This window comes from Podarcis erhardii (genome assembly GCF_964252035.2).
Source record: "Podarcis erhardii genome assembly, chromosome: 1".
Lineage (NCBI taxonomy): Eukaryota > Metazoa > Chordata > Lepidosauria > Squamata > Lacertidae > Podarcis > Podarcis erhardii.
Window position 1 is genome coordinate 49724497 of NC_138497.1, and position 12492 is coordinate 49736988.

A 12492-nucleotide genomic window follows, 5' to 3' on the forward strand; every position below is an offset into this window, starting at 1 on the left:
TAAGATGCCCCACATCATTTTGGTATACTTAAAAAAAATAGTCAGTTTACTTTGCTGATTCGACTAGAAAGCAGAGCTTAACTATTGCCTAACTAAATGCTCGGTAGCATTAATTAATACACAAGCTAAAAATAGAGTATGACAGGAAAGCTTTTGTGCTGTTTCCCAGGTTGATGCAAATGGTTTTGACTTTGCAGAATTGCAGCTAAAATAATTAATCAACATTCTGTGTAAAAAGGAGCTTGAACAAATGAATAGAAAAGACAAAAGCAATACTTCCATTATGTTATTCCAGGTGTTGTGGTAGCTGTTGAATGACCAGAAACTTGAATTTAATTATTAAGTAATTTAATTTAAAATCAGTAAATCATCATTGTACATTTCAGCATACATAAAAAAATTAAAGCACTGAACAAAAATGGTTATTAAAATGATACCTTGATTTCGTCTATTTCATCTGGCACTATCTTGTATGCAGATACAGTCCCGCCTAACCTGAAATTTGGAAAAGAAAATATTCTCAAAATCCAGTAACAGTATGGAATAAACAAATTGATGCTAACCACATAAGCCCATGTCTATGGTTCACTTCTAGGAGCAAACTGTGCTTAGATACCCAAGAAGCTTATGCATTGCTGCAACAGTGCACACTGGCATGTTAGACAAAACATCTGAAGTTGGTACATTAGCTAACATAGTGGACATTTGCATACATGAGATTTAAAGAAGCTCTTGTTTTAAATGTGCTCGCGATTTTTATTTGCATATTACAAATGTCTCATCTCTAGTTTCTCTTCTGCATGAGCAAGGATCAGATGTTAACAAAACAAAACTTCAGTAAAGTACTTCTAAAGGTTACAAAGTCATCCCTAGATTCAGGTGGGTAGCCGTGTTGGTCTGACGCAGTCAAAATAAATAAAAAATTTAAAAAATTGTCCAGTAGCACCTTAGAAACCAACTAAGTTTGTTCTGAGTATAAGCTTTCGTGTGCATGCACACCGCCTTCAGCCTCCCTCCCAGCTGTAGGACGAACTATGGAGGGCCCGCGGCTCGCTACTGCGAGGAGCTGCAACTGCCGGAGCATGTATGGCGGCAAGTACCGTATCAATTTATAGATTTCATTGCTATATTCCATGTATAAGACTGGTGTACTCTGGTCCATGGGGTCATGAAGAATCGGACAACACTAAACAACAAATGTATAAGACGACCCACGTTTTTAAACTTAAAGAATTGGGGGGAAACCTCATCTTATACACAGAAAAGTATGGTATATAGAGGTCTATACAGTAGTAGAAAAAGCTTATTATGGTCACAAACCAATAAAATTCAATACAGAATGAAGCATATATTTCAATTAAAACACATTAAAAGGTAAAGGTACCCCTGCCCGTACGGGCCAGTCTTGCCAGATTCTAGGGTTGTGCGCTCATCTCACTCTATAGGCCGGGAGCCAGCGCTGTCCGCAGACACTTCCGGGTCACGTGGCCAGTGTGACAAGCTGCATCTGGCGAGCCAGCGCAGCACACGGAACGCCGTTTACCTTCCCGCTGGTAAGCGGTCCCTATTTATCTACTTGCACCCGGGGGTGCTTTCGAACTGCTAGGTTGGCAGGCGCTGGGACCGAACAACGGGAGCGCACCCCGCCGCGGGGATTCAAACCGCCGACCATGTGATCGGCAAGTCCTAGGCGCTGAGGTTTTAGCCACAGCGCCACCCGCGTCCCATAAAACACATTACAACAGCTAAAATATTCCAGCAGTTAAAACAAGTACGAATACTTATACGTTCTTTTCCTGCTAGGTGCCAGCAATTTCCCCCCTGATCTGCATTAATATTAGATATTACCGGAAGAAAAGAGCTGCAGAGATAAAAATTGAATTTACTAATATGTGCCCTTGAAAAAAAGAGTAGTAAATTACTACGGGGGCACTAACAAATCACTTTGAAACTCCCACTTGTTTATTTCCATGCAAGTGGGAAGTTATTTTTCTGAATTTTTTCAAGAATCTGTCAATTCTTCAACCACCTCTTCAACCACCTCCAGAGTGGCATTTGTAACTTCTGGTGATATTATTGATCTGACTGCCCAGCTCAAACCTGGTAAAGCCTCTGACCCATATTCTATACTACCTTATCTCTTCAGAATCTCATCCAAGATGGTGGGCTCCTCTACTCTCCGTTCTTTTACTTCTATTAACAAAACTGGAAAGACCCCTGACATTAGGAGCAAAGCAATTATAGTTTCTATTTGAAAAGAAGGTGTTAGGACTAATCCATCTAATTACCATCACATCAGCCTTCTTTCAGTTATTGGGAAACTTTATGTCAGATTTTTTTAAATGTAAGCTTTTATCTTGGATAGAGACTAATAGCATCACTGGTGAAAAACGGATTGGGTTCAAAGCTAGTCATTCAACCTTAGACCATTGCAGTGTATTAACTCCTCTGGCAGAGGAATACACTGGTGGTAAGCTTTTCACTGCTTTTATTGATCTGAAGTCTGTCTTGATTTGTTCTTAAGGAAATTGCTATAAACTGTATTACACAGTGTAATTGATAGCCCAGATAAAATCTAGGAATCAATTCCACAATCTGACCCTACACATATTGGATTTTATGTGCATGCACTATATTAAAATGTTAAGCCCACATGAGAACATCTAGTGGCTTGGAAACAGTCATTCCCGCTTCCCAACACACCAGCAGGAAATATCAGAATACCACCAGTGGTGGTTACATTTTGTTGCAACTCCCTATGTGAAATGCCATATTTTCGTGTATAAGACTAGTTTTTTCCCCCTTTAAAAGTAATGTCAAAAATTAGGGGGTGTCTTATACTCTGGGCCATCTTCCCCCATTTTCTTAAATTTGAGTCCCCAAAAATAGGGGGCATCTTATACATGGGTGTGTCTTATAGATCCCTCTTACAATGCAGATTACTTATACACCAGTATATAATTACATACCTTCTGAACAAATTTCTGTTAATAAGAGTTCTGGAATTTGGGGGGGGGGGGGGAGAGTAGCCTACAGGAAGTAAGTCCTCATGTACTAGACATTCTATATCACTGATACAAGAGCCAACTTCAATTTAAAAAATAACTCCAAAATTGGGTAACATATTTTTTTCTCAATCTTGTGACCCATCTTTGTTAGTTTATTCTCAAAACCCACAATAAAGTAAATCAGGACCAACAGGAGTCACAAAATAGTTACCAAGCTTCTTTATGGGCTAACACCTTTGTTTTGTGTGTCACTTTGAGTGTCACTCTCGCAAGTTAGCTACACATACTGATTGTTGCATGAAACATGTGTAACATTAGTGCTTTTCAAAGTAAACATGCAATATGTGGGCACTACACACAAGCTTCTAGAAATTGGCTCAGTCTAAGAAAATTGTCACACACTCAAATTAAATCTTTCACTGACCCAAATTCTGTTACAGGAACACCTTTTCAATGCTCCGACACCATATGTATTGATCTAAGGCGAGAAAGATTTCCAATACTGTGCAATCCAGTTACAAAGGAGTCAATCAGTGCATAAAGATTACAGCTTCTGAAAGTAATCTGATAAAGCTTCAGGTTCGCTGTTCCTAAAAACTAGCCGTTTCTTATCTCTAACCATGTTCTTTTTTCATTTTTTTAAAATTTCTTTTTATTAAGCTCTTTTTCAAAGAAAGGGAAAAAACAAACAAACAAGAAATAACATAAAAAAACAAAACCAACAACATATCAACAAAAACATGTAAACATACAACAACCACAGCAACAACAACAACAACCAGACCCCCCCCCCACATATCAATTTACAACATAACATTAATTGACTTCCCTCCATCACGGTTTGAGCTATATCCCCACATTATCTTCCTGCGGTATCTTTTTACAACCTTTATCTATACCTCTCAGGCTTTATGTTACACCTACTGTAATTTTAATATTTCCTAAGTTTGTTTCTATGTATGTAATAAATTTGCTCCAATCATTAATAAATTTTATGTTTTTCTGATGCCTGATCTTCTGTGTCATCCTTGCTAGTTCTATATACTCAAATAACTTAGATTGCCATTCTCTGATAGTTGGGATATTAGAGGTTTTCCAGTTTTGCATGTTCTTTTTTCAAATCAGGGTTAGGGAGCAAGAGTTAAATTGTCATTTAAATCTTGGATTTTGGGTGTGCAGAACTTGCGCTCCTCATCTGTTTGGTATTTTTTTAGCCAAACTGTATGGCTACATAATAGCCTTCCCCATCCTGGGAATACAACTCCCATCATTACAGACCATTGGTCATGCTGACTGGGGCTGATGGCATTTGTAGTTCAAGACATATGCAAGGCTGGGGACGGCTGTACTACTCTGTGATCAACTGTGGATTTAGTTCCAGCTTACTTACATCTTTGTCTTAGGATCAGCAACTTTCTCCTCTTGCTTTCTAACTTCAAGAGAAATGACAAAGAGCTGCTAGAACTTATCTGGGTGAGCTAGAAAGCTTCAGTAACATCTTAATAGTACCTTAATACTACTATAGAAAGCTATTGCTGACCAGTTTAGCATAAGTTGTTGCACACATTTCTAAAAATAATGCTAGTAACAGGCACTATACTTCTAAATATAAAAAAATGCTTTGCTAAATTTTATTTAAAGAACTCATTTTATACAGAGATAGTATGAACAAATCAAAGAACACATTTGGGGAGAATGTGCCTTGTTGTTTGTGGTCTGTCATCCCAAACTACAGAATATGGAAAATAAAATATTTTATCATTTTGATTTCTTCCACATCAGGTCTTTTGTTGTTGAATGCCTTGGTATGTGTTGAATTGTGTTGTACAACAGTCATGAATAACTGAAGTATTGAAATAGTAGAGCTTCACTCCCTATTGCCACGCATGTTTAGAGACACATTTAGTATGAAATCAGATTTCAAATAAAATTATAGTTGTTTTGGGACTGTGGTCCATATTGCTCTGTTCATGTAATTTCATTATATACAATTTTATGTTTAGAAAATTGCAATAAACTAAGCCACTTTTAAAACCTTAATAAATGAGTCAGCTGAATTCAGTGAAGCAATCTAAAAATAACTCCATCTAGCCTAGTTGTTGTTATTTGCAGAAGTGCTCAGATGCCACTTTAATTAACATGATCATTTGCTCAGTAGATAATAATATTCAAATAACACAATATCTTTCACTGCCGTCCAAAAACTAATTATTAAAATTGAGTGTTTCCCTCCTAAAGCACACACTACTCACATTTTATCAGATCCATCATGCATGTGCTCTACTTTCTCATGGGTTACCGGTATATTCAATATTGGGGGTGGGGGGAATGCTGTTTATGTTCAGAGTTATAGGTATCTTATGTTGGCTAAAAGTCCACAATCTAGAACACTGGAAGTGAAAGCTGTCTTAACAGACGTACCCTGTGATCAGTAATGATGTGCAACACCACAAATGATACTTGCTTACAACTTACCCTCCATGCACCCACACTTTTCCTTTTAGGGTTTTTAAGGCCCAAACTGAGAAGGGGATGATGAAGTGCTTGCAATAGAGCAAAAGTGACTGACATTGTTCCAGTCCTTCATTGCCTTATGAAGCACCTAGGTCTAACCTTATTGCTAGAAGTATACTCCTGTCAGTTGACCCATGTTTGTTTCTTGCTTATGCCAGTAGTTAGCAGGATAGGTTATAGTGGGAAGAAACTTTATTCTAGCTCCATCCTTATGCAGGCTCACCAGTAGGGATATATTAAGTTAGCCATGTTCATTGCTTCATGTATTCACCCTAAGACAAGTTGTCTCTGTTCTGCTGCAGTTTGCTTGCTGCCAAATACATTATTCTTCTCACTGTCCACACCATGGGCAGAATCTTAATTATTCTGAGGCATAATTATTGCATTTACTACAGGATTTCACAGCCTTCTCTGCATCTCCCCCTTCCGCACTGCCTTTGAAGTGCTTTGTACTTCTTTAAAGTATGTGTGTGTTTTGTCATTGTCTTTTCATAGCAAATGAAGTAACTAATTAGCCATCTCCCCACAGAGATTCTTTGTGCACATGTGTACCTTTTAAAAATTGGTGCTTCTCTCTACACAGATCTATTTGTGTTCATTTGAAAAGCATTTTCCCCTTTAGCTGCTCACTAGTCTGTTACATCCTGTAGTGACTGCTGAGAAGGGGAAATGAGGTCACCCGGGAAGATCATTCTCTGTGGTAAAGGATGGCAGTGGGGGGGATGGGAGAGGAGGAGAGAAAGCAGGGAAGCTGCTAGCCAAGCCTAGTGGTTGGCAAAAGGGGAAGAGGGAAGCTTGACACTGAGAAGCGAGATGTGGGACAGAGGTGGACCCTTCAGGCTCTAAAGGCAGAGGCAAACAGTTACTGGGGTGGGGGGTGGGGAGCCTCCATCTGAAGCTCCAGAAGAGAAAAAGGGGACTGAGCAAATTTCTCTCAGTTTTGAAAAAATGTACAGTTGCATACAGGGCAAGTCTATAAATGTCTATTCATAAGTAAGCATCATTGAATTCAATCCATAAACTGGATTGCAGCATTAAATATTAAACAGTTTCATTAATATATCTTATTATAATTACCCAATAAGATTATTCCTTGTTTTTGCTGCAGTAGCCGATAAGACTTCCACCCAAGAGCTTCCAACCCCAAAAGTCCTATGACATGAGCAACAGCTGCAAAAATATTTTTTTCATTCTCCGATATCAGTAAAGAAGCATGCTTAGCTCAGAAATCTTATCCATTGATAAAGAGATTAGAGAGGCTTTCTCCATAGTAAACATACACAGCATTGTATTCTTTGAAATGCTGTTTTTGCGACTTCTGAACAATCTTCAATTTCTTCATTGGGAGTCTTGAAAGTCTGATGTTTCAACTTTTTCCCCTGTAGCCTTATGATATGTAGAAATCCAATGGATAAAGCTTTCCTAGCAGGAATACATAGTAATGGGAGCAATTCACCTGCTGATTTTTTACCCCGTCATGCACCCAGCTGTTAGCACCCAGCCAGGGAAAACTAGAAATCCTGCATATGCTACATCATATTCACAGCCTTCCCATTCCCTTCACTTTTAGTGTAAAAGAGGACAGTCATACCTTGGGTTGCGAATGTGATCCATGCGGGAGGCACATTTGCAACCTGCAGCACTACAGCGTCTGCACGTGACGCAATTCAACACTTCTGCGCATGCACGAGCGCTGAAACCCAGAAGTCACCCATTCCAGTACTTCCGGGTTTGGTGCGGTCCGCAACCCGCAGTGTTCGTAACCCGAGGTATGACTGTACTTTAAAGACACCACTAACAGCATCATGGGCCTTAGAAAGCACTGCAGATAACAAGGCCAGTGGAAGTGATGGTATTCCAGCTGAACTATTTAAAATTTTAAAAGATGATGCTGTTAAGGTGCTACACTCAATATGCCAGCAAACTTGGAAAACTCAGCAGTGGCCAGAGGACTGGAGAAGATCAGTCTACATCCCAATCCCAAAGAAGGGCAGTGCCAAAGAATGCTCCAACTACCGCACAATTGCACTCATTTCACACGCTAGCAAGGTTATGCTTAAAATTCTACAAGGAAGGCTCAAGCAGTATGTGGACTGAGAACTCCCAGAAGTGCAAGCTGGATTTCCAAGGGGCAGAGGAACCAGAGACCAAATTGCAAACATGCGCTGGATTATGGAAAAAGCTAGAGAGTTCCAGAAAGACATCTGCTTTTGCTTCATTGACTATGCAAAAGCCTTTGACTGTGTCGACCACAGCAAACTATGGCAAGTTCTTAAAGAAATGGGAGAGCCTGATCACCTCATCTGTCTCCTGAGAAATCTCTATGTGGGACAAGAAGTTACAGTTAGAACTGGATATGGAACAACTGACTGGTTCAAAATTAGGAAAGGAGTACGACAAGGCTGTATATTGTCTCCCTGCTTATTTAACTTATATGCAGAATTCATCATGCGAAAGGCTGGGCTGGATGAATCCCAAGCCGGAATTAAGATCGCCGGAAGAAATATCAACAACCTCAGATATGCAGATGACACAACCTTGATGGCAGAAAGTGAGGAGGAATTAAAGAACCTTTTAATGAGGGTGAAAGAGGAGAGCGCAAAATATGGTCTGAAGCTTAACATCAAAAAAACGAAGATCATGGCCACTGGGCCCATCACCTCCTGGCAAATAGAAGGGGAAGAAATGGAGGCAGTGAGAGATTTTACTTTCTTGGGCTTCATGATCACTGCAGATGGTGACAGCAGTCACGAAATTAAAAGACGCCTGCTCCTTGGGAGAAAGGCAATGGCAAACCTAGACAGCATCTTAAAAAGCAGAGACATCACCTTGCCAACAAAGGTCCGTATAGTGAAAGCCATGGTTTTCCCAGTAGTGATGTATGGAAGTGAGAGCTGGACCATCAAGAAGGCTGATCGCCGAAGAATTGATGCTTTTGAATTATGGTGCTGGAGGAGACTCTTGAGAGTCCCATGGACTGCAAGAAGATCAAACGTATCCATTCTTAAGGAAATCAGCCCTGAGTGCTCACTGGAAGGACAGATTGTGAAGCTGAGGCGCCAATACTTTGGCCACCTCATGAGAAGAGAAGACTCCCTTGAAAAGACCGTGATGTTGGGAAAGATGGAGGGCACAAGGAGAAGGGGACGACAGAGGACGAGATGGTTGAACAGTGTTCTCAAAGCTACAAACATGAGTCTGACCAAACTGCGGGAAGCAGTGGAAGACAGGAGTGCCTGGTGTGCTCTGGTCCATGGGGTCACGAAGAGTCAGACACGACTAAACGACTAAACAACAACAACAACAACAACATAGACTACTGTTCTGATGGTATTTGGAGTAAAAACCCAATCTTATATATGAGATTTACATGTATAATCTTACATGTTTACTCAGAATATGTTTCACTGGGTTCAATGTAGCTTACATCCAAGTAAATGTTCATAGCTTACAGCAGTAATTTCTGCACCCATTTGTTTTTGTCATAATTATCCGCTATCCCTACATAGGGTGTATGGCATTACAGTAAGATGGAATGTCATGAACAAGAAGAACAGCAGAATATTCATTCACTACCATGTTGAGATTTCCAGCAGAAGGAATGCTGCAAGACATCTGGGATTGATTTGGAACTTGAGTTGCTTGTTGCAAATAAAACAGGATGCATGGTATAGTGCTGCAGTTGAAAATAAGTGATATGTGGAAGGGTTTTGCATCCTCTTCCAGCTCATCACCTCTTTCCTTCAAATTCCACTTTTCCCACACCACTTCACAACAGAAAAATATATATGGACTAAGGTTTCACAGCTTAGCTGTCAAACTTCCTACTTTATGTAAGTCCCTGTGAACACCTTTTATAGGGGAAGAGGTATTGCCCTACAAATGCACTGGAATGTAAAAAATGAAGCAATCCATGTCTTCTCAAAGTCTGAATGTTCACTGGCCTCACGCTGCAAATATATGCCGTTTCTTGTTGCCTCATTAAAATCTATGAAACAGAGTTTCATATTCTCATTTTTCATTACTGGTATCATCATTAGTCACAATGGTGCTATGAAACAGAGCTACATGCACCACACCCCAAGTACCACTCCTGCATCAGAGGAGACCCTCATCCCCCACTATTTAACTCATCCTGTAGTAAGAAATAGGCATGGCTGACTCACAGGAAGATTCCTCTGACAATGCAGCAAGGCTTCGCTACTACATAAGGCAAAACAGGAAAAGGACAAAATGAGACATTTGGTGATCCCAAGCATTTACTTCATCCTTCCTATTTGGATTTGTGCTTAAAAGACTAAGAAAAACTGTAGATTCATGAAGGGTAAGTTGTTTAAGTACAATTTGTGATGTTGAACAACATCATTACTGATCACAGGCTGTATCTGCATGCAAATCATTCTTAGCTTTCAATTTCACACATTGTGGAGCTCGAGCAAACATGAGAAAACTGACAGGTTTTTTATCATTGATTTCTGTGGTTTTTGGAAAGGAAAATATTGGGTTCCGTTAAATGTATTGTTTCAGTGTTTGGGGGAGTGGGGGGCATGTGATGGCATATGTGATGGAGAGGTCAGGGAGTGTGTGGTTGCAGGAGGCAGGTGCCCATGGGCCTTCAAAGTTGGCAACCTTCCCTTATCTAACCACTGCACAACACTGTCATATGCATAACTAAAGGGATAGGCATAGCATATGAAATCCACTAGGGGACTCTCCCCAGTAAACAATGAATTAACAGCACTTTTACTGTGTGTTCACTGTATTAAATACTGTATTTTTTCATGTATAAGACAACTTTTTTTCTTAACATTTTTAATGATAAATTGGGTTAATATGGTACGTAAAGGTGTCATGATATACACGGGGAAATATGGTAGTTGGATTGTTAATTCAAAACACAGAAGGTGTTTATAGAAAAACACAGTGCCAGCATTTATTATACTTATCATATACTTTATACAGTGTATACATATTCACAGACTTAAATATTATGTATATATAATCTTGATTATACTAAGAGATGTGAATAAAAATAAATCAAATTAGAATTTATTCCAATCCACAATTTAGAATGATGTTTGCTTTTCAACAACAGCAGATATATAGGCTAAAGTGCATTTGTGGTGATCCAGACCACCACCTACTACCTTGATGAACCTTGGTGTTTCCCCCATACATCACCGACACACTTTGGAGATCAGTTGTTTTAGTTCAGTTAACCCTGTGCATGCAACATTTTGTTTTGATTATATATATAAAATCATTACAATAAACTTCACTGACTTAAAGACTTTAGTTCTTTCAAGAGGAGATGTGGAGATCCTGTGGCCCTCCAAATGTTGCTAGATAAACTGTATTCAGCCCCAGCATGGCCAGTGGCCAGGAAAGTTCTTTCTCTCATAACTGAGCTGAGCAACTATATGGTCAAGCTGAGACAATATTCTTCCTGATCTTGACCCTACATATTGGGGCGGCAGTGGGGGTACTCCTTTCTACTTCACCTAACTGGTGTGCTCTGGCAACACTAAATATCCATATATGGGTCAAAGTAATATGTGCATGACTACAATAAGTCCAAATATAGTTCAATATGCATTATGTCAGTAGCAAGATCCCACTAACAATTCAGTAGTCAATCATCTGATAAGCAAATAGCTAGTTTAAAATATAGTCACACATGGATGTCCAAAGCAGTTTGGAGGCAGAGCACAGCAATCTTGTTCCCCATAAGGGATATTCCGGGTATAAACACACCCAATATATCCTTATGCAATTTTAAGCAAGGGAATTGCCTGCATGCATTTTTTCCCAATCAAGAGGCAGTATTTCAAGCAGTACACAATTCTTTGGGTGGGCAGGATTCATGTTGGGTAAGTCTATTATGATCCTATTTGGAAAAATTATCCCATTTTACTATTAGAAACCACTTTATTCCAATGTAGGTCAAAAGTACAACCTAGAGTGTCTGGGATTTTTTATTCCCTGTAAAAAAAAAAAAATGGTGTTGGCCCACAAGAAAATTCCAAAATCCATATTAGGTCAACACTAGGCCAACCAAAATATCACAATATAGTGAGCAAGCTTCCAAGTTCTCCAGAACCTTGTTGGCTAGCTGGTAATAGAGACTATTATAGTTAAGCAGTATATAAATGAATATATAAATAACAGAGCAATGCAGGGGGAAAAGAAAATATTTTTAGCTGATATTGAAACCATACATGTAGTCATAATCTTAAAACTATGATTTCCATCTTAAGACTGTGGCCATATAACAGTTTTCCTGCCTTCAACATCAACCAAAAAATAATAAAAATCATTCCACCAACCCACATTATTCGTAGTTCCCTGTAATAGGTAAACAGATATCCAGAGTTTTGTCTCTGAACAAACATCCAGGAGTTAAGCTCTTTTCACATGGCCCCTCTAATTGGAATTGACAAGGACTTTCATAATCTAAGTTCAGAGCATTAGGGAGGTGGATTTGTCCTCTAAGTAAAAGTCTCATTGGCCACCTAGACTACCAATATCAAAAATGAAGATTTCTTGTCTACTGGACAAAATGGCATGCTGTCTTAAGAAAGAAGCTTGTTTATCTAGCCACAAGCTCCCACAAGTAAGTGAGACTCTATCCCCAATCCTTGCATTCTTAGAAACATATTTATTTATTTACTTCATGTGCCACCCTTTCTTCACAAGGAACCCAGGGTGGCTAACAATATAAAACTGCATAAAGCACTTACAGCACAAAATAAAACCAATCAAGAAAATAACACAATGGGGAATTCAATATTGCAATTGTTCTGTCAATGCAAGTTTTTCAGCTTGCCAGATGGAAGGATCAACCCTCTCCCAGCCCCATCCTGAGCCAATATCCAGCATGCAGGAGAAGACTGGGGAGAAACCCAGTTGCACTAACATAACTTCTTGACTATAACAGCCTATCTCTCCTGTTGATCATTGACAGCAGATG

General features: G+C 39.4%; 1 protein-coding gene across 21 annotated transcripts in view; it reads right to left on the minus strand.

Moving 5' to 3' along the window:
- The window catches only part of GPHN (gephyrin), a 246328-nt gene that overhangs the window by 180656 nt on the left and 53180 nt on the right, over window positions 1–12492 (minus strand). For all 21 annotated transcript variants that reach the window (XM_081855750.1, XM_081855731.1, XM_081855734.1 and 18 more), the window contains exon 3: window positions 438–495. In XM_081855750.1, the coding sequence (XP_081711876.1) occupies window positions 438–495 (58 nt within the window). The remainder of the gene's footprint in view (window positions 1–437; window positions 496–12492) is intronic.